This window comes from Psammomys obesus, unplaced genomic scaffold (assembly GCF_907164565.1).
Source record: "Psammomys obesus unplaced genomic scaffold, mPsaObe1.curated_primary_1811, whole genome shotgun sequence".
In the NCBI taxonomy this organism is placed as follows: domain Eukaryota; kingdom Metazoa; phylum Chordata; class Mammalia; order Rodentia; family Muridae; genus Psammomys; species Psammomys obesus.
The window spans coordinates 4,367,726-4,390,751 of record NW_026594377.1 but is presented as its reverse complement, the minus strand read 5'-3'; the positions used below and the strand labels follow the sequence as shown (position 1 = coordinate 4,390,751).

The following is a 23,026-nucleotide window of genomic DNA, read 5'->3' as shown; positions in this document are numbered from 1 at the left end:
AAGAGGGTTTTTTTTTAATTTTTGTTTAACATACAAAGAAATGTTTATTCAATCCCAGATATGGCACCAAAGACAGAACAAAGTAACAATTCCATCCAACCCAAACTTGCCAAATCAATGAGTTTATTGTGGTGAAGAATTAGCTATAGAACCATGGATTACACAAAAGCAGCCACATTCCTGAAAGGCTTACACCAACCTGGGAGATAACTCAAAAAAGCTACAATTGTCCATGACTTCAAGGCAGGTCAATAGGTCAAAATGTGAGAGAGAGAGACTACTCTTAACAGCAGGGAGGGACTTTGTGAATCTTCTGTTTTTTAGGAATATCCTGAACCTTGTGAATTGTTAATTTCCTATACATTATTGTTAGTTCTGTTTTTCTACTGAACCTCATAATTTCTGATTACTTCTTGATCATTTTAAGTTGTTTATCTCCTGAGTCTTTTTCTTTAATTTTTTTCTTCATAATTTATTCATTATATATCCTGACTGAAGACTCTTCCCTCAACTCCCCCCCGTTCCACTCTCCCTCCCTCTTCCCTTCCTCCCCTTCCCCTAGTCTGCTGAAAGGGGAAATTCTCCACTATTGCCATCTGCCATAGCTTGTTAAGTCTCATCAAGACTGCCTGGATCCTCTTCCTCCGTGGCCTGGCAAGGCTGCATCATCAGGAGTGAGTGATCAAAGAGCAGTCAACTGAGTTCATGATAGGGGCAGCCCTGTAGAGGCAGCCCTGTTCCCCTCACTTAGAGATCCACATGGAGACTGAGCTGCCCTGAGTTTTAAGGAACTTTCTTCCTTCTTCCAAGAGGAATGCTTCATTTCAGAGGAAATTAATATATAACAGTAATGTAGGTACTACCAGAAAATCCTGCAATTACACTTTCATCCACAACTAAGCCTGTGTGTTTATTTGTTCAACTAGAAAATTTTTATATATCAGGAACTTGCTAAAACTAGAATGTATATACTCAAGTATAAATTCTCATCTTTATATATTATTGACAGAGGAAGAATGGGAAAAGAATTGCATAATAAAGTAAGGAAAAGCAGTAGAAATTACTCATAGCAATAAAACCAATGAACTTGGAGGAGTTACCTCCAATTCCCATTTAAAAGTAGCCCTTCCAGAAGTGCAAAAGGGAGAGTTAATAAACTCTACATGGATCAACTTGTTTCTAAACATGAATTTTATATGATTGACAAACTGTTTAATGTAAAGGATGTATTGTCTAATTTGCCACCAACACAAACTTTCTGATAACAGGTTTGGGTATGTGCCCAATTGGGTATATAGAGTATGTATTATTTATATAGCATTAGATTTTTTTTTAATTTTTTAAACCTTTCCATAACTCAGTAAACAAACTAGCCTGGATTTTTCCTGACTTTCTTAAGAAATATGTGGTCATTGAGGTGCTTTTATATCACAAAAGATAAAAGACTCATGGCAACATCTCACTAAGCAGCAGACTTTAAATTTTGGTGTCGAATATTCAGTCTGTTTTACAAATATGTCCCCACCCTTAATGTTGTAGAAGAAAACAATGTGATTTCTACACCAAGAGCATTTTTTGTAAAAGAAAGTTACATAAGAGCATTTCGAGTATTTTTAGACTGTGATTAATAAAATAAGAACTCATCTTCAAAATTACTTTCTAAGATATCCAAGTGACTGGTATTCTAAACTAGACACACCAAGACCAAGTTCTTAGCACAAAGAAGATTTATTTGCCCCAGAGGGACAGAGGGCAGGAAATAAGAGACAAAGATGAGAGACAGTGGACAAGGGAGAAGGGGAAGATAACAGGGGAGAAGGGGAAGGGATATTTGCCCCAGAGGAAGAAAGATGGTCTCTGGATAGAGAGGAGACAAATGTGGCCCATAGGCAAGTTTATAAAGGTAAAGGGGAAACCCTATGTTAGGATGAAGTGTGTAATTTTAATTGGGCACATTGATTAGGTGAGCCAAAAGAACGCTTTTGGTTGCTGGACTTCAATGCTTGTTAGCTGAACACTTGGTAGTCAGCCTCAGAAGAAGGAAGTGGCCAAATAAGAGAATAGAGCCTGTAGCTCTAAGAATGTAGCTTTAAGAATGTAAACTAGAGTGGTTTTTAGCAAGGCAGGGGGGATGGGAGAGAAGGGCAAGGTCTGCCAGAGCCATGTTGCCATGCCGCTGCCTAGCTAGAGTCCCTTCAGATATTAATGTGATAAAAATAACATGTAAGGTTCCTGTCCAGACCAACAGAGACAACTAACCCAGTCCCATGGGGTCTTTCAGAAAATGAGACATCAGCTAAGGAGCATGCATGGTCTGGAGCTAGGCCCTGTAAACATACATGGCGAATGGGCGACTTTGTCTTCATATGGGGTGTCTGATGAGTGGAGGGAGAGGATCTGTTTCTAACATTGACTCTATGCCTGCTTTTGGATCACTTTCCCCCGGCAGCACTACCTTGCCTGTCCTCAGGGGATGAAGATATGTTCAGTCCTGATGTGACTTGATATGCTGTGGAAGGTTAATTCTAGGGAAGGAAGGGCTCCTCTTCTCTTGGGGGAAAGGGAGATGGTAAGGAGGGGAAATGGGAGAACTGGGAGGAGAGGAAGGAGGGGGCACTCTTGGGATATAAAGCAAACAAACTAATGTAAAAATTTTAAAAATAGCATGCATGAATAATAATGCATTAATAGTAATAACATTAATATAAACGTGTTTGTGGGTTTTTTCCTCCATCGGAGACTAGAAAAAAGTAGATTTTCCCAATTGGATAGCTTGAGAAACTTAGTTTAAATGGATATACCAGAACACATGGAAAACACGAAGAATAATAAATACAGTATTCTGTTTCCTGAAACAACACTGAATGCCACCCATCATCTTGAACTGGAAAAACAATGTTTCCTAAGTCACAGAGATGGGGTCTTTAGGTGACCAATGCATTAGGATAATGCGGAGACCCCAAGTCAAGAATATTGGCATCTAATAGTGATGTCACACCAGGGAGGACAACTGATTAATATTAAACTAGTCTTCCACATTTATAGCCCTGTCCTGAGGTACTGTGTGGTAGGGTGAGACGGGAATCCTACAGCCAAGTAGTCTGATGTAGCCTTCTACAGAGACTCCTCACAGGGTGGCGGAGTGCAGCAGAGTTCCAGAAGGCTGTAGAAGATACTTGGCACACCTGTGAAGGTAACGCTTGACACACAAATGGACAGACAACACCTTTAGTTATTACTGAGACCCAGATGCTCAGGCAGAGAAAGCGAAGAATGGTGAAATGTTAGGCACTTATAGGGAAAAAGTCAGCAGCAAAGAATGGACATCTACATTTTATTTTTGGAAGAAGAAAGCATTCCAGTGGAACTTGCCAGATTTTTCTCTGGGTTTAACTATACAATTCACCCCCCCAAAAAAAAAAAACTACATCATATTCCACAGAGGGACACTACTGTAAAATATTTAATCATTTCTCTATTGTTGCGCATTTGTCCTGGTTAGGTTTTTGTTTTGTTTTCTTTTACTTTGTTTTGTTTTGTCAATTTGATGTGAGTTAGACTCATCTGGGAAGAGACAGAACATCAACTAAGAAAATGCTCCTGCCAGATTCACCTGTGGGCAAAGCTTGTAGGATGTTTTCTTGATTGAGGGTAGGTGTGGAAGGGCCCAGGCCCATGTGGATGGTGCCATCCCTGGGCAGGTGGCCTCCTCTTATTAAAGGAAGCAGATGTCAGGTCATGAGGAGCAAACAAATAAAATGCACCCCTCCATGGCTTCTCCTTCAGTGCCTGCCCTGAATTCCCTCAGTGATGTAGTATGGCCTGACAGTTGTACAGTGAAACAAACCCTCTCCTCCCAAAGCTCCATTTAGTTATAATGTTTTGTTATAGCAATAGAAACCCAAACAAAGGTAGCATTGTTCTCTCTATTAATTAGGAGAGAGAGAGAAACAAAATATTCTGTTGGGTTGGTGAGATGGCTTTTTTATATAAAAGAGACTTGAACACACAGGGTAGGAAATCCAGAATCGACTGCTGCAAACTGTCCTACCATTTCATACAGAATCCAGGCTGCATTCTCTCTTTCCTTCCTTTCCTTTTTTTCCTCCCTCTCTCTTTCCCTCCTTCCCTTCTTCCCTTCCTATCTCTCTAGTTCCCACACACACAATATAAAAGTTTATTGACTGTCTTTCTACTTAGTTAAGGACTATACAGGGTCCTTAACTAAGTAGAAAAAAGAACACCAGAATAATACAGGGTTCCCTTTCCTAGGTCTGTATGAAAATAAAGAAATTAGGATCACTGAGAATCTTCTGGCTAGGTTCCACAAAACGGTTACCAGCTAACTGGGGCTGCCATCCCTGCAAGCCAGGAGGCCGCTTCTGGAGTGCGAGTAAAACTTCCCAGTGTTCAGCCGCTGCTGCAGGAGAGCACTGTACATACACCAAAATGAGACTTTCCTAGGGCAAGCTTCACAGGCAGATGTAGGGAAAATGCACAGATAAACACCCACCACTAGCTCCTTTCCAGTCTTCTGGCTTGCCTGCAGTGCCCCTGATGGCTAAACTCAGAGAAGAGTCAGGTAACACAACCTTGAGACTCTAAGAGTCCCCGCCCAGGTCTAGGATGATGACATTTCAAACTTTGACATATTAATACTTTTAAATTATTTTTTATTTTATTAATTACAGTTTATTTGCTTTGTATCCCACCTGTAGCTCCCTCCCTCCTCCTCTCCCAATCCTATCCTCCCTCCCAGTTCCCTCCCCCAGTCCACTAATGAAGGAGGTCCTCCTCTCCTTCCTTCTGATCCTAGTCTATTAGGCCTCATCAGGAGTGGCTTCATTGTCTTCCTCTGTGGGCTGGTAAGGCTGCTCACCTCTCAGGGGAAGGTGAACAAAGAGCAGGCCAATCAATTCCTGTCAGAGACAGTCCCTGTCCCCATTACTGTGAACCCACTTAAACATTGAACTGCCATAGGCTACCTCTGTGCAGGGTTTCCAGGCCATCTCCATGAGTGGCCCTTAGTTGGAGTATTAGTCTCAGAAAAGACCCCAGGGCCCAGAATTTTTGGATCTGTTGCTCTCCTATGGAGCTCCTGTACTCTTCAGGTCTTACTATCTCCCACTTCTCTCATAAGCTTCCCTGCACTCTGGCTATGAGACTCAGCATCTGCCTGGATACCCTGCAGAGTAAAGCCTTTCAGAGGACCTCTGTGGTAGGCTCCTGTCCTGTTCCCTGTTTTCTCCCTCCTCTAATGTCCATCCTCTTTGCCTTTCTGAATGGGGATTGAGCATCTTAGCCAGAGTACTGCTTCCTGATAAGCTTCCTTAGGTGTACAGATTTTAGTATGTTTATCCTATGTTATCTGTCTAATATCCACTTATGAGTGAGTATATGCCCTGTGTATCTTACTGATTCTGGGATATCTCACTCAGGATGATCTTTTCCAGTTCCCACCTTTTACCTGCAAATTTCATGATTTCCTTGTTTTTTATTGCTGAGTCCATTGTGTAGATGTACCACAATTTCTGTATCCATTCCTCAACTGAAGGGCATCTGGGCTGTTTCCAAATTCTAGCTATTACAAATAAAGCTGCTACAAACATGGTTGAGCAAATGTCCTTGTTGTATACTCAAGCACTTTTGGATATATGCCTAGGAGTGGTATAGCTGGGTCTTGAGGAAGTGCTATTCCTAATTGTCTGAGAAAGCACCAGATTGATTTCCAAAGTGGTTGTATAAGTATACATTCCCACCAGCAGTGGGAGAGGGTTCCTCTTTCTCCATATCCTCTCCAGCATGTGTTGTCACTTGAGTTTGTCATATTAGCCATTCTGATGGGTATAAGGTGAATTCTCAGGATCATTTTGATTTGCATTTCCCTGATGACTAAGGACATTGAGTATTTCTTTAAGTGTTTCTCTACCATTCAATAGTCTTCTATTGAGAATTCTCTGTTTAGCTCTGTACCCCATTTTTTTAATTGAATTGCTTGATTTGTTGCTGTTTAACTTCTTGATTTCTTTATATATACTGGATATCAGCCCTCTGTCAGATGTAGGGTTAGTGAAGATCCTTTCCCAATTTGTAGGCTGTCGTTTTGTTTTGATGACAGTTTCCTTTGCTTTACAGAAGCTTTTCAGTTTCATGAGGTCCCATTTATTTTTTATTTTTATTATTAGTTATGTTTTATTAATTCTGTATCCTAGCTGTATCTTGCTCGCTCATTCCCTCCCAATCCCACCCTCCTTCTCTCATCTTCTCCCTGTCCCTTTCTAAGTCCACTGATAGGGGAGAACCTCCTCCCCTTTCATCTGAACCTGTTTTATCAGGTATCAGGACTGGCTGCAAAGTCCTCCTCTGTGGCCTAGCAGGACTGCTCCTCCCTTGGGGGGTGGGGAGTTCAAAGAGTCCACCTTTGAGTTCATGTCAAAAATAGTCCCTGTTCCCCTTACTAGCGAAACCCACTTAGTTACTGAGCTACCAGGGACTACATCGGAGCAGAGGTTCCAGGTTATATCCATACATGGTCCTTGGTTGGAGAAAAAGTCTCATATTGGACCCCTGTGCCCAGATATATTTGGTCCTTGTGGAGCTCCTATCCTCTCCAAGCCATAGTAACTCCCTCTTCTTTCACCTTACACCTATCAAAATGTTTAAAATCAAAAACTCAAATGACAACACATTATGGAGAGGTTGTGGAGAAAGGGAAACCCTCCTACATTGCTGGTGGGAATGTAATCTCATACAACCACTTTGGAAATCAATCTGGTGCTTTCTCAGACAGTTAGGAATAGGGCTTCCTCAAGATCCAGCTATTCCACTCCTAGGCATATATCCAAAAGTTGCTCAAGTACACAACAAAGATATTTGCTCAACCATGTTTGTAGCAGCTTTATTTGTAATAGCCAGAAACTGGGAACAACCCAGATGTCCATCAACAGAGTGATGGAAATTGTGATATTTTTACACAATGGAATAATACTCAGCAATTAAAAACAAGGAAATCATGAAATTTGCAGGCAAATTGTGGGATCTAGAAAAGATCATTCTGAGTGAGGTATCCCAGAAGGAGAAAGACACACATGGTATATACTCACTTATATAAACCTATAAGATATGATAAACATACTGAAATCTATACACCTAAAGAAGATAAACAAGAAAGAAGACTCAGGGTAAGATGAACAATCCTCACTTAGAAAGACAAATGGGATGGACATTGGATGTAGCAGTAAACAAGTAACAGGACAGGAGCCTACTGCAGAAGGTCCCTGAAGGACTCTATCTAGCAGTGTATCAAAGCAGATATTGAGACTCATAACCAAACCGTCAGCAGAGTGTAGGAGGTCCCATTTATTGATTGTTGCTCTTAGAACCTGTGCTGTTGGTGTTCTGTTCAGGAAGTTGTCGCCTATGCTAATGAGTTCCAGGCTCTTGCCCACTTTTTCTTCTAACAGGTTTAGTGTGTCTGGTTTTATATTGAGGTCTGTGATCCACTTGGACTTTAGTTTTGTGAAGGGTGATAAGTATGAATCTATTTGCATTTTTCTACATGTAGACATCCAGTTAAACCAGCACCAATTGTTCAAGATGCTGTCTTTTTTCCATTGAATGGATTTGGCATCTTTGTCAAAAATCAGGTGTCTATAAGTGTGTAGGGTTATTTCTGAGTCTTCTATTCAATTCCATTGATCCACCATTCTGTTTCTATGCCAGTACTATGCAGTTTTTATTACTGTTGCTCTATAGTACAGCTTAAGATCAGGAATGGAGATACCTCCAGAAGATCTTTTATTGTAGAAGACTGTTTTAGCAATTCTGGGTTTCTTGTTATTCCATATGAAGTTGAGAATTTTTCGTTCAAGGTCTGTAAAGAATTGTGTTGGTAATTTGATGGGAATTGCATTGAATCTGTAGATTGCTTTTGGTAAGATGGCCATTTTTACTATGTTAATCCTGCCAAGCCATGAGCATGGGAAATCTTTCCATCTGCTGATATCTTCTTCTAATTCTTTCTTCAGAGACATGGAATTTTTTTTCATACAAGTCATTGACTTTCTTTGTTAGGGTCACACCAAGGTACTTATGTGCTTTGTGGCTATTGTGAAGGTTGTTGTTTCCCTAATTTCTTTCTCAGTCCTTTTGTCTTTTGTATACAGGAGGGCTACTGATTTTTTTTTTGAGTTAATTTTGTATCCAGTCACTTTACTGAAGGTGATTATCAGCTGTAGGAGTTCCCTGGTAGAATTTTTGGGGTCACTCAGGTATACTATCATATCCGCAAATAATGATACTTTGACTTCTTCCTTTCTAATTTGAATTCCCTTGATCTGCTTTAATTGTCTTATTGCTCTAGCAAATACTTCAAGAACTATGTTGAAGAGCTATGGAATACATTAATATTTAACATACCTCTATTACTGGGAGTGTTGTTATTTCTGTTAAGAACAGAGCTTATTTGCACAAACTTTTATTTCTAAAGCATTGGTCCTCCATGATGTTACGGCTTAAAATGATATTCATAATCTTTTTTTATTTTATTTTTCTTTTCTTCACAATTTATTCATTATATATCCTGCTTGAAGCCCCTTACCTCAACTCCCCCCAATTCCACTCTCCCTTTCTCTTCCCCCCATCCCCTTCCCCTAGTCCACCAACAGGGGCACTATTGCCATCTGCTCATTGCTTGTTACATCTCATCAGGACTGCCTGGATCCTCTTCCTCAGTGGCCTGAGTGAGATGTGTCCAGATCTATCAATTGGTGCGACGACTTTTCTTCACATACACACACCACACTAACTTTTCTCCCTCTTTTCTGTTACCCTGTTCTTGGTATTGCTGACACAATCAACAGGAAGCTAGTGTCAGAGATGCTGGAGCCAAGTTCTGGATGCTGGAGGTCCTTGGATGATTAAGTGGAGTAGTATATTCTGCCAAATTGGACACATCATATCCTTTCACCACAAAGAAATAAACTTTCACTTCTTTTGAACAATTGTATTTTTTTATTCATTACAATTACCTTTTTTATCCTCTTAGTGGAAATACTACAAAATCAATGGGGTTCTCTTTACAGCAAATATTCAGAAATGTGATTTTTAGGAACCTCTTTAATAACAAAAGCTTAAGAACATAAACTATAAAATAAGACATACTGAGGACAATAAATCATATTCTGAGAAGATCCACATGGAGACTGAGCTGCCAATTGGCCACCACAATTCTATAAGGACATTTGTTCAACCATGTTCATAGCAGCTTTATTCATAATAGCCAGAATATGGAAACAACCTAGATGTCCCTCAACTAAGGAACAGATACAGAAATTGTGGTATATTTACACAATGGAATACTATTCAGCTATTAAAAACAAGGAAATCATGAAATTTGCAGGCAAATGGTGAGAACTAGAAGAGATCATCCTGGGTTAGGTAAGCCAGAAACAGAAAGACAGGCATGGTACACACTCACTTATGAGAGAATATTACCTGTATAATACAGTATAGCCATTTACAGACCTTAAGAAGCTAAACACTAAGGAGGACCCTAGGAAGGATGCTTAAATCTCATTCAGAATGGCAAACAGATAGACATCAGAAGCGGTGAAAGAGAGGAAACAGGATGGGAGCCTACTATAGAGGGTACTTTGAAAGGATCCACCCAACAGGGGATCAAAGCAGATAGTTATAATCTTACATGTTGACATGTTGTTTTCCAAATAAGACTGCAAAAACAAAGTCACATTGCTTCAATTTTTTGAGAATATTCTTTACTCTTGTCCTCACCAGCAAGAGGTGAGTCCTTTGGAGTTTCCCATCAACAGGACAAATCAATGCTTCTTCAGATGTCCTCCTCTTAACTGTGTGTGGCTCCAATTGGGTCCTCTTGTGTGGATCCATGATCAGTGTTCCTTAGTTTGGTGAATTTTTGTCCTTCCACGTGGTCGTTTTTCTGTAGAGTATATTCTTCTTGCCTTTTTCTTGGTGTGTGAACATACAAATCCTATTTGGAGGGTAGGGGATGTCTCAGAGCAACACTGGCTGCTCTGGCAGGGGACCCCGGTTTGGTTTGCAGCACCCACACACATCAAGCCAGACGCAAATACCTGCAACTTCAACACCAGGGGATCTATCGCCCTCTGCTGGGTTCTCTGGGAACCTACATCTGTGCATAAACACTATTTTTCCAGACAGAATACACCAGAGAGTTACTAGCTTTAGGGTACTGTCTTAGTTGTATTCATTTCTTCGCATCTGAAAAGGCGTTCTACAATTTAGATCTATTTCAGATGACTCTATTTCCAGTACTTTAAACTTTATTCCATCAGGAGCCTGAGTTTTTTTTTTTTTTAATACATTCTTCTTGTATACCAATTTTATAAGATTTATATTTTACAAAACTCTCTTCCCATAAGAATGCTTCCATGCTTTCATCTTCTCAGAATATGATTTATTGTCCTCAGTATATTCTATTTTATAGTTTATGTTCTTAAGCTTTTATGCTTTTGTTATTAAAGAGGTTCCTAAAAATCACATTTCTGAATATTTGCTGTAAAGAGAACCCCATTGATTTTGTAGTATTTCCACTAAGAGGATAAAAAAGGTAATTGTAATGAATAAAAAAATACAATTATTCAAAAGAAGTGAAAGTTTATTTCTTTGTGGTGAAAGGATATGATGTGTCCAATTTGGCAGAATATACTACTCCACTTAACCATCCAAGGACCTCCAGCATCCAGAACTTGGCTCCAGCATCTCTGACACTAGCTTCCTGTTGATTGTGTCAGCAGTACCAAGAACAGGGTAACAGAAAAGAGGGAAAAAAGTTAGTGTGGTGTGTGTATGTGAAGAAAAGTCGCACCAATTGATAGATCTGGTCACATCTCACTTCGAGGGAATTTGTTCTATTCAGCCTGCAGCAGAGGACTGGCTGGAGAGCATCCTTAGGAAAGTGCATGCCCAGTTACTGTCCTCTTCACACAAAATGGGGAGAGCAGGTCTTAGGAGACTTAGAAGATTCTGCCATGGTATAATTACCTGGTGTCTGGACCCCATACTGAGATCTCATTAATCACAGCAATTTGCTCCAGCTCAGGTTTCTGCAGCTGAGGTTTCTGTAGCATCCCACCATCAATAAGAAAAAAATGAGCTTTTGCTTCTCTTTCAGTATTTTTCTACCAAATGTTCTATTTTCTTGGCTTCATTTCCTAGCTACTCTGAGCAAATTGGATAATAACCAAAGTAGCCTCCCTAACAGAAAAGAGCTGTTTAGTGCATGACATGTCAACACTTCGCTGTTTCAGATTATTATTATTTTTTTTGGCCTTGATTTTTACAATATTGTCTACAGAATTTTAAGACTTTTTTTGTTTTTTTTTATTTATTATAATTTGTTCACTTTGTATCACAGCTGTAGCCCCTCCCTCATCCCCTCCTAACCCCTCCCTCCCTTCCTCTTCTCCTCCTATGTCCTTTCCCCAGTCCACTGATAGGGGAGGTCCTCCTCCCCTTCCATCTGACCCTAGCCTATCAGGTCTCATCAGGGCTGACTGCATCATCTTCTTCTGTGGCCTTATAAGAATGCCCCACACACACACCTCAACGGGAGGTGATCAAAGAGCCAGCCACTGATTTCATGTCAGAGACAGCCCCTGTGCCCGTTATTAGGGAATGCACTTGGATACTGAACTGCCATGGGCTACATCTATGCCAGGGTTCTAGGTTATCTCCATGTATGGTTGGAGTATCAGTCTCAGAAAAGACTCCTGGGCCAAAATTTTTGGTTCTGCATGGAGTGCCCTCCATGTCTTTCTATCTCCCCCTTCTTTCATAAGATTCCCTGCACTCTGCCCAAAGTTTGGCTATGAGTCTCAGCATCTGCTTTAATAACCTGCTGGGTAGAGTCTCTCAGAGGCCCGCTGTGGATAGGCTCCTGTCTTGTTCCTTATTTTCACCCTCTTCGAATGTCCATCCCATTTGCCTTTCTGAGTGAGGATTGAACATCTTATCCAGGGCCCTCATTACTTTAAGACTTTTTTTTTATATTTTACATTACATAACTGACAGGATTTATCCATTTTTTTTCAGTGTCTAATTATGTAACTTTTTGTCTCCTCAATGTGTTGGGATAACTATTTGTGTTGACATAATTTATGATAAAGAAATACTTGAAGTCAATTGCATTCATCCTATTTTGTGGAAATATGATAAAACATCATAGGTATATAATAACATTTAAATATATGTTAATATTTTCAAAACATTTTTGTGTTTATACTCAGAAATGAAACCAGAGAACAATTGTCTTGTCTCTTCTTTATGTCTTTATGTCTATTATCTCAAACTGTTTGACAATTCTTTTACAAAAGATGAATCTCATAAATCAGGCAAATGTAGGTTTCCCTGACATTATTACTGTAAGTGAAATTTGAATTGGGTTTCTTCCAAAGCAAAATGTAGCTCAGCTGTACAATCTTCATGGCCTTATCTAGGGGATGGATAATGTCTTAATTTTTCATGTTAATGCCTTTCCATGCTTTCTTTCCCTTCTTCGACACATCCTATGAATTTTATTTTTATGGAGCATTGTGTACTTAACACATATGCAGATTTGTTGGACTGATGTTGCCACTGTCTATCATGATTTTTTCATTTGCCTGATCTACAGTTATGCCGCCTGCTCAGTCTTCATTACACTTTGATTTCTCTCTTAAAATGTTGAATAATAAACTTTTCTATTTTGTGATCAGTTACAAAGTACATGACTCAAGAAAACAATTTATCTGTTTGATATTTAATTCATTAGCATAAAATTGTATATTGTATTTTTCATTTTCTTTCTGTTATATCCTTGGATAACAGCAATGTTTATGAATGATTTTTAAAGTTTATCTAAATGGTTTTAAAGTTTATTTAAAGCGTCAGTGAGTCTATGTGTGTGTGTGCCACGTGTGCGAGTGTGTCTGGGGAGGCCAGAGGAAGGTGTTGGATCTCCCTAAAGCTGGAGTTACAGAACTTGTGAGTTGAGGGATATGGATGCAGGGAATATACTCATGTCTTGGAAGAATACCATGCACTCTAAACTGCTGAGACATCTCAACAGCCCCTACAATAACAAGTTCTTATCTAAATACAATTTTTAGTGTTTCTTCAAATGTGTGGCATTTTCTAAAGCTATATTCCAGAGAGTTGTCTTTTATTTAGGCTAAACATTTTTATAATTTATTTATTTTTATTAATTACAGTTTATTCACTTTGTATCCCAGCTGTAGCCCCCTCCTTCATCCCCTCCCACTCCCAACTGTCTCTCTCATCTCCTCCCATGCCCCTCCCCAGGTCCACTAATAGGGGAGGTCCTCCCCCCTTCCCTCTGACCCTATCCTATCTCATCAGGTTTGACTGCATTGTCTTCCTCTGTGGGCTGGTTAGGCTGCTCCTCCCTTGGGGAGGGGGGGTTATCAAAGAGCCAACCACTGATTTCATGTCAGAGACAGTCCCTGTTCCCACCACTAGGGAACCCACTTGAACACTGAGCTGCCATGGGCTATCCCAGAAGCAGAAAGTCACACAAGGTATATACTCACCTATAAGTGGATACTAGACATATAATATAGGATAAACATACTAAAATCTGTATACCTAAAGAAGCTAAGCAAGAAACAGAACCCTGGGTAAGATAATCAATCCTTACTCAGAAAGACAAATGAGATAGACATCAGAAGAGGGAGAAAACAGGAAACAGGACAGGAGCCTACCCCAGAGGGTCTCTGAAAGACTCCATCCAGCAGGGTATCAAAGCAGATGCTGAGACTCATAGCCAAACTTCGGGCTGAGTACAGGGAATCTTATGAAAGAAGGGAAATAGAAAGACCTGGAGGGGAGCTCCAGGAGCTCCACAAGGAGAGCAACAGAACCAAAATCTCTGGGAACAGGAGTCTTTCTGAGACTGATACTCTAACTGAGGACCATGCACAGATGAGGCTAACATTTTTTTAAATGTGTATAATTAATTTTCAAATAGTTGAGTTGTCATCTCCCAAACTAGTGTTTCTAACTTTATTAGATAAGAGCCGAAAGAAGAGTCCTTTCTCTACAATTTTGTTTAAAATGTTTAAGGTCAAATAAGTTTTAATATTCCAATGACATTTAATGTTTGATTTGTTATATGAGATTTTTATGAATCTATCAGTAAAACTTTCATTGCTCTATTCAGTGTCCCAAGAGCTCTTGCTTGTTTTTCTTATTTTTGCTCACAAGTCACAGTTTTCAGGTGTTCATTTCATTACAAGCTTTGGTTATCTTAGCAAAAATAGTCCTCTAAATTACTTTGTTACTATTCTAGCTTGACTCATTTCTTTCTTCTTTCATTCACTCTTGATCCTTTCTCTTTTTTTTAATTTAAATTTATTTTTTAAATTTATTCACTTTCTTTTTTTTATTTTTATTAATTACACTTTATTGACTTTGTATCCCCCCATAAGCTCCTCCTTCCTCTCCTCCCAATCCCACCCTCCCATCCCCTTCTTCATGCATGCCTCCCCCAAGTCCACTGATACAGGAGGTCCTCCTCTCCTTCCTTCTGATCTTAGTCTATCAGATCTCATCAGGAGTGGCTGCATTGTCATCTTCTGTGGCCTGGTAAGGCTGCTCCCCCCCCAGGGGGATTAAAGTGAGCTGGAAGAAAGAATCACATTAGTGATTCCCATGAAAGCAGCTCAGTCTGCCTTTTTTTTGAAGCAGCAGCATTTAATTTCCCTTTAGTGTAGATTTTAAAACAAGGATTGAGTTCTCTTCTACCATGTATGTAGCAGGGTTGAAACCCAGGTTGTGAGCCTTGGTGTCAAGTACCCTTTATGTTCTGGAGCCATCTCATTACCCCTAGTGTACATTTTTTTTTTAATTTTTAATTACACTTTATTTACTTTGTATCCCCCTCTAGTTCCCTCTCTCCTCCCCTCCCAATCCCTTTCTTTCTCCCCCATCTCCACACATGCCCCTCCCCAAGTCCACTGATGGGGGGGGGGTTTCTTTTTCTTCCTTCTGATTCTAGTCTGTTAGGTCTCATCAGGAGTGACTGCATTGTCTTCCTCTGTGGCCTGGTAAGGCTGCTCCCCCCTCAAGGGGAGGTGATCAAAGAGCAGGTCAATCAGTTCATGTCAGAGGCAGTCCCTGTTCCTAATGTACATTTTAAACACGACTTTTAAAGCTTTCTTCCTGATCTTTTCCAATACACAGGAGAGTGAGCAAAGCACTTGTACAAGCCTGAAAAACCTGAGTTCAGACCCCTAATACTCACTTAATAAACCGAGCCTAACTGTAACCCCAGCACTGGGGAGCAGAGCCATGGACAAGCAGGTTCCAGTGGCTTCCTGAAGGATCAGCCTAGCTGAAAGAGAAAGCTCTAGCTTCCAGGAGAGGAGCTGACTCTGAAGAGAGTGGCAGAGAAGACATTCAAACTCAGTCTCTGGCTTGTACATGCACACACTTGTGAACATACTTGTTTACACATGTACTCACACACACACCACAAACAAATCCCACTCTACTTAGCAAGATTGAATTTGAAAGAAAATTCATTATAATAATGATAAAATTAGTAATATCAGCTATAGTCATGATCAACCAAAAATTACACACTTTTTGGAAATTTAAAAAATACACCTTTGAAACTGAGTCTTTCTCTCTGTGTGTTAGAAATGATAATGTTAAGATCCAACATTGCTTTTCAATAATCCTACACTTTTCATATCAACTAGGCAGGAAATCTTGTTGGCTCCAAGTTCTCCTGCAAGGTCACTGTAATTGGAGTAACAGGAAGATGTGCTAGATTCAGAGACAGCTTATATTTAATCCAACATAAAATGCTTAAACTCATGACAACAAAGTATGACAACCACATTAACTAATCCACAATGAAGAATATGTCATTTTAATAGTAATGGAACAAGCCATCCAATTAATTAGCAACAAATTGGACAGATTGCTTTGGAAGTTTTCCAGGAGGGAAGGTCCTCTGGGATTTTGCTTCCAAAGCAAGAAACTGATATCCATTATCACCTCGGGTACAGTTTTTTTTTTAATTTTTTTAAACTTTCTTCTTTTATTTTTGAGATTTTAATATAATTACATCATTCTCCTTCCTTTGTCTGCCTCCAAACCCTTCCATATACCTTTCTTTGTTTTTTTTTCAAAGTCATGCCCTCTTTTTACACTAATTATTGTTACATGCATCAGTATGTAGCATATGAAACCATTGTTACATAACAATTAATTATTGTTACAATTCGTTGTTACATATTTCACACGTGTATATACACATACATTCTTAAATACAACTCATCAATCTCTATAATGTTTCTATGTACAATTTAGGGATGCCCATTTGGTATGGGAACATTTCAGAAGAGTGGGTGGAAAGAATGTAAAGAGCCAGAAGACTAGAAAGTTTTTTGTGAGATTGTGTATCCTAGCAATGTCAAAAGCTACACCCATAAAGTCTCACCCACATGACCACATAAACATGAGCAGAATTAGGACAGCAACAATAGACATGATAAAGTGGATGGGGAAAGCCCACGAGGCTTAAATTCTATCAAAGAATTGCAAACAACTAAAAAAAGCTGAGACTGGGAGAACCAGTCTTTCCCAGGAAAGAACTCACCAATTAGATATCTAATTGTTTTTAATTCTTAAATTTTACATTACATAATGTAATCGATCATAGAATTGTAAGACAGAGGACCCAAGATGTTGGTGGGGAAAATCGCGACTCACAATCTGCATGGCCACCATAAACTGATGAAAGGATTTCTGGGTATTTCCTCTGCCTATAAACAACAGAAATGTCATAACCTTGTAATATAAAAAATGTTTTATAACTCATTCAATTCTTGCAACAATCCTGAAGATATCATCTTCCCTGTTTTATAACAATGTTCCCCAGTGTCAGATATCTACTCATACTAATGCCAGTAATGCACCATACATCTGGTGGCAAGGTGTTCTCACACTTTAGATAACTACCAAAACAAGGACAATATAGTCCTGGCCATTAACATCACTGATGAGCTTGCCTTTTCTATAAACCAGCCTCGAACACTAGAGAACTTGGTCATGAAGAATGCTAGCCTTTCCCTAAGCCTGTTTCCATCTTTCAGTGCCCAACCTTGTATTCAGAGAAAATAGGAACAATGGGTTCTATATAAAACAGCTCTGAGGTACCAAACCATCCATGGATGCTTCATTTGACTGGAGGCTTTTGGCACAGAGACTGTACATATCCTTGGGGTGGTGTTCTCCATTGGAGAGTGAATTGACCTTCTCTGTTTTACTTCAAGCTGGTACCACGTCCTGTTTGGTTTGAAAAGTTAAGGACGCTTATGTTCCATTAAATGTTCTATTCTTATACTTGGCTCTTGGTATAGCAGTGTCACTTGCCACTCCTTAACCATGTTCTCAAATGCCATATGAATTAAAAATGTGCAAACAAAATAACTGCTATCACTCCTACATTCCTCTCCACAACATACCAAAAGTCTCTTGTTTCGTGTGGGTCATTTACCTCTGTTGCACAGGATGATGTGTCAAAATTCTGAATTTCACTAAGAGAAAGATGGATTGGTTTTGTTAACTAGTGTCTGGAAAGAGCTGAGCTGTCAGGAGCAAAGTGCCATTCTCCATCACCAAAAGAAAGTAATCAGGGAATCATGTCTGTGGCAGCATGCACATCCATCCAGGCTGGATCCCAGGCTGTTGTGAGGTGTGATTCATCTCAGTCTGTAATAACACGTTCCTCGGTGACATCAGTTGTCACAGGAGAGGGATGTCATCTCTTCAGCTGGAATGTCTGTGTATAACACAGCAACACTTTGCAATGACTGTAGCCTGTTTCTCCATGATAGCACATCTGCTACCATGAGTGTTCAACATAGGAAATTTCAGGCATACTGCATGGGTCTATAGCCAGCCGCAGGAGTACGGAAAGCCCACCAGTAGCCACATCCTCAAAAGAGAACAATTCTCCCTCCTCCCAGCAGCTAGCAACTGCCAACAGAGTAAGTGTGGGGCCTAGAAAGCACCACCCCCATCTATGCAGGAATGTTGGTTGGCTTGTTCTTGTGTAGGCACCACACCTGTTGTGAGTTCCTGTCAAGAATACAGCATTAAGTTGAATAAAGAGCAAACAGGTGGCAGCAGTCAGAGGTTGTTAAACCGTAAGTCTGTAGCTTTCTGGAAAATAATTCCTTACCTTCAAACTAGGAGGCCTGACACCTCCAGGTCCCTTTTTACATTAAAATTTCACAGCATAAAAATGCCGTTCAAAAACAATTTTCATGGCCTTTTTTTTTCTAAAATAATATGCTTAAGAAGCAAGAACAGGATATACATCTTAAAAACATTTTTTTTTAAGTTTTAAATCATAAGACGTAACAGAGAGCATTTTAACTTCTAAGTATCAAATGTTTACAATCATGTGAAATTACAGAAAGGACCATTCAAATAATGTTTCCTGACAACATGAGTTGAAGGTGTCTACCAAACATCTAGCACACAGTATTTATTTGTACGGGAAACTCAAATGTAATCAGAATTTTCTGGGTGCAAAAACAAAAGGAAAAACTATGGGCTACACTTCCATTCTCTAATTTGCAGAAAGACTGAATAGTTTTAGGGGACTTTTTGTAGAAAGAATCATTTCGTATAAGTCAGTATTGCTATCTTAAGTGCTACTTTGGGGTTTGTTGGAATATACTAACACTATACCGCTATATATTAAAGGCAATCTGCTGAAAGTCATTTGCATAAGCTATTTGTGTGTGTGTACCAGCCAGAACAATATTGAGAGTATTCATAAACCTGCATGATACTGCACTGTTTCCTCTTGTTTCCTTTAATCAGTGTTTCTAAATTTATTTTTCAGAATGAAAAGTCTCCAGGGCGATCTGCAAGTCGATCAAGTAACATATCAAAAGTAGGTGAAATCTCTCTGTGTCCCTGTTTATTGATTTCTACATTTTATGAGTTCAATGACTATTGATAACATTTAACCTATAATTATTATGTATGAGAATTACTCAGATTTGTTAATGGTTTGAACTGTTTCACACCTTTATTGGGGAAATGCTTTCATGCAAATGCATATGTTGTCTTTCCACTTCTCAATACAGAAGGAATTTGCTACTTTCAGAGTTGTCCTGGGAACTAGGCCTCCTTTTTCCTCCACTTCAAACACTATAGGGAAAACACACCCTCAGATCAAAACTATCAGCAGTTGTCGCAGTTCCCATGGAATAAAATGTCAGGATTCAGTTTCAACCTCACTGACACTGGATAACTTTTAGAAATCAATTTCATGAAATCTTCAGTTTGGCCATATTTAAGTTACAGAATCAATGGACAGAAATAAAATATATTCCCTAGATTAACTTTAAATCCAAACCAGGAAGCAGAGTCATTAAGTTATTGTGAATCTAGACAAATATTCTAGACTTTTTACTAGTATAAAAAACAAAATTCACGAACCGTTGTTTGAAATGGGGTGCCATGTGGTGGGCAGATATGGGGTAGCATGGGATGGGCAGATATGGCACTTGGGAAGTAAAATATAATGTATGGTCATTTTTCTTTTTTTTTTATCAGTTACATTTTATTAACTCTGTATCCCAGCCATATCCCGCTCCCTCAATCCCTCCTAATCCCACCCTCCCTCCCTCATCTCCACCGTGCCCCTTTCCAAGTCCACTGATGGGGGGACCTCCTCCCCATCATTTTTCAAAGTGGGCACTCTGATTTTCTAAGGCATTGTCAGAACAAAGATTATATATAAAATTCACTTTATATCCCAATTCTAGCCTCCTCTCTTGTTTCCCCTGGGTTGATCCCACACTCCCTCCCTCTTATTTCCTATCCCTCTCCCCTAGTCCACAGAAAGGGAGAGTCCTCTTCCCCTACATCTGAGCCTACCCTATCAAGTCTCATCAGGACTGCCTAGATATCTTTTATGCCCTGGCAAGGCCGCCGCCAAGGAGAAGTGATCAAAAACAGGCAACAGAGTTCATGTCTGAGATAACCCCTGCTACTACTAGGAAACCCACCTGGAGACTGAGCTGTCTATGGGCTACATCTTAGCAGGAGTCTAAGTCCTCTCTATGCATGGTCTTTAGTTGATTCATTAGTTTCCCCAGTCCCCCTGGGCCCAGCATTTGGGGCTTTGTTGGTCTCCTTGTGGAGCTCCTGTCTCCCTCTTCTCCAGTAATACTCCTTGGGCTCTTCCCAAAGTTTGACTGTGAGTCTTTGCATCTGCTTCAATCCCCTTCTGGGTAGAGTCTTTAAGAAGCCATCTATGGTAGGCTACAGTCCTGTTCCCTCTCTTCAACTGTTTCTGGTGTCTTTTCCATTTGCTCTTCTAAACAAGAATTAAACATCCTCCCTAAGGTCCTCCTTGTTATTTAGCTTCTTTAAGTCTGTGGATTGTCATCTTGTATTATATGGCTAATACCTGCTTAGGAGTGAGTATATACTATGTGTGTCTTTCTGCTTCTAGGATACCTCACTCAGGATGATCTTTTCTAGTTCCATTCATTTGCCTACAAATTTCATGATTCCCTTGTGTTTAATAGCTGAATAGTATTTCATTGTATAAATACACAACAATTTCTTTATCCATTCTGTGACTGAGGGACATCTAAATTTTTTTTCCAGATTCTGGTTATTACAAATAAAGCTTTTATGAGCATAGCTGAGCAAAGGTCCTTAAGGACTTTTGTATGGTGAAGCATCTTTTGGGTATATGCCCACGAGTGGTATAGCTGGGTCTTGAAGTAGAGCTATTCCCAATGTTCTGAGAAAGCACAAGATTGATTTCCAAAGTGGTTTATGAGTTTGCATTAGCAATGGAATAGTCTTCCCATTTCTCCACAGCCTCATCAGCATATGCTGTCACTTGAGTTTTTGATCTTAAACATTTTGATGGGTGTAAGACGGAATTTCACAGTCCATTTGATTTGTATTTCTCTGATGAGTAAGGACATTGAACTTTGCTTTAAGTTCTTTTCCACTGTTTGATGTTCCTCTGTTGAGAATTCTCTGTTTAGCTCTGTACCCCAATTTTAATTGAGTTATTTGGTTTGCTAGTGTTTAATTTCTTGAGTTCTTTACATTTTTTGGATATTAGCCCTCTGTCGGATGTAGAGTTGGAGATTCTTTTTCTCAGTCTGTAGTCTGTCGTTTTGTTTTGTTGACAGTGTCCTTTGTTAAGAAGTTATTACAAGAAGGCAAATTCCATCTCAGGGCCTTTCACTGGCCAGGACCTTTTCACATTCCCAGCCTCACTTCCATATTAGCAATTTTATACTGCTTTTTCATGGTGAATCTAGAAATAAATAACAACATTAGACTTCATGCCAATTCAAGCAGCCCATTAGACAAGCTCTACTTTCTGTTTAGTTTCCAGAAGTGAATGACTTTGTTTTTATCTGAGAAGTAGGAGTTACAGAATGTCATCATTCTCTTCAGCTGGATTCTTGAAAACAAATTTTATAGATATATGACTTGTGCACATGTACTGGATGCTTCCAGGAGTGTATCTCCAACCTTGGATATAGGCATTTTTGTTTGTTTCTATATATGGAGGACCACACTGTTGCTATGCTACCATCTATGCAGGTTGCCTAGATAGCATCCTTTGAAAGATGATCCAGAACACATTCACATGCTTGCTTGTAAAACATGCAGCATTCAAAACTAGTGTAGATGGAGAGTAAATGCTACTCAAAGGCCTAAGTGTTACTGGCTTGATACTCTGAGAAGCAGTATAACCTTTAAATGGTGCAATTGGGTCATAGGTTGGTATACCAGTTGGAGGAAAGCCCTTGATGGGCATTGTTGGAGCAGGCCCCACTCCTTGCTCTCTTTTGCTACAGGACTCCCACAACTCTCACTAAGATGTGTTCTCCCTCTCCCTGCCATATCAGAAGTCTGAAAGCAATAGACGTTTCTAGACTTCAGACTCCAAAATTGTGATTCAAAATAATCTTTTCTCTTGATAACATTATTGTATCTGGTATTTGTTATAGTAATGAAAATATGATGGTAAATTACTGAATGTTTTGAATTACATTCAAATCATAGTAACTCCATAGATATTTGAGAAGGAATATGCCTTCTGATTTAAAATTCAAGTTTCTGCTCGGTTGTTTTCTACTCATGTGATCCTGAGATAATCAACTAAACTCCCTAAGATGGACTTATCCCTTCTACAACAAGGCTAGTCACCTGAAAGATTTCTTCATTTAGCTTATATTAGAAAACCAACTTCTAAATGCCTGTCATCCAAGTCTCATATGAAAGATCCTACCCTCAGGAATAAAACAGTATCATCTTTCTGAGCAGATTAATGTTGAACAAGGAACAACTTAGGAGCTTGTCAAAGAACTGACAGTTCTGTTATCACACCAAATATTCATGATCTAGGAGGGAAAGCATATCTTCCTTTCAAACTGCTGTTTGGAAAAATACATTGTGTTCACAAATTTCAGCCTTTCATGTTATCCTTTTAGAAAGTACATAAAAACAAAAGTTTTACTTCCCATCTCTGACTTATTCTCAAAGATTCTCTGGCATTCTGTTTGGAGATTAATGAAAATCTTTTCTCGGTTACCTTAATTGTATTAGAGAAAAGTCTCAACTATCAAACCCTTGTAGATTCCTGTGAATCTAAATCTCTTAACTCAATACAACTCTCTTTGTATTTGTGTCAGAATGATAGTAAAAAATGACAAATACATTGCTGGGTCCTCACTACTTTCATGAGTTACTAAATGATAAACTCTTCAATGATCCTGTGAAATACTGAGTATAAAATGAAAAACACTACAAATATCTGAATTCTTTTATTTTAAAGTGTTAAAAAATATTAAAGATTTTCAAAATAACTTCATGTAAAAATATTGTAATTTTCAAGGCTATAAAAATAAGTTTAATGGAGTTATAAAGACTCTGAATAGCAGAGCATCTACTTACA

The 23,026-nt window shown here is 39.2% G+C and overlaps 1 protein-coding gene across 2 annotated transcripts in view; it reads left to right on the top strand.

Annotated features, from left to right (window-relative positions):
* Positions 1 to 23,026, top strand: part of Marchf1 (membrane associated ring-CH-type finger 1) — a 524,397-nt gene that overhangs the window by 338,387 nt on the left and 162,984 nt on the right. For both annotated transcript variants that reach the window (XM_055618726.1, XM_055618727.1), the window contains exon 3: positions 18,926 to 18,976. In XM_055618726.1, coding sequence (XP_055474701.1) covers positions 18,926 to 18,976 — 51 coding nt within the window. The remainder of the gene's footprint in view (positions 1 to 18,925; positions 18,977 to 23,026) is intronic.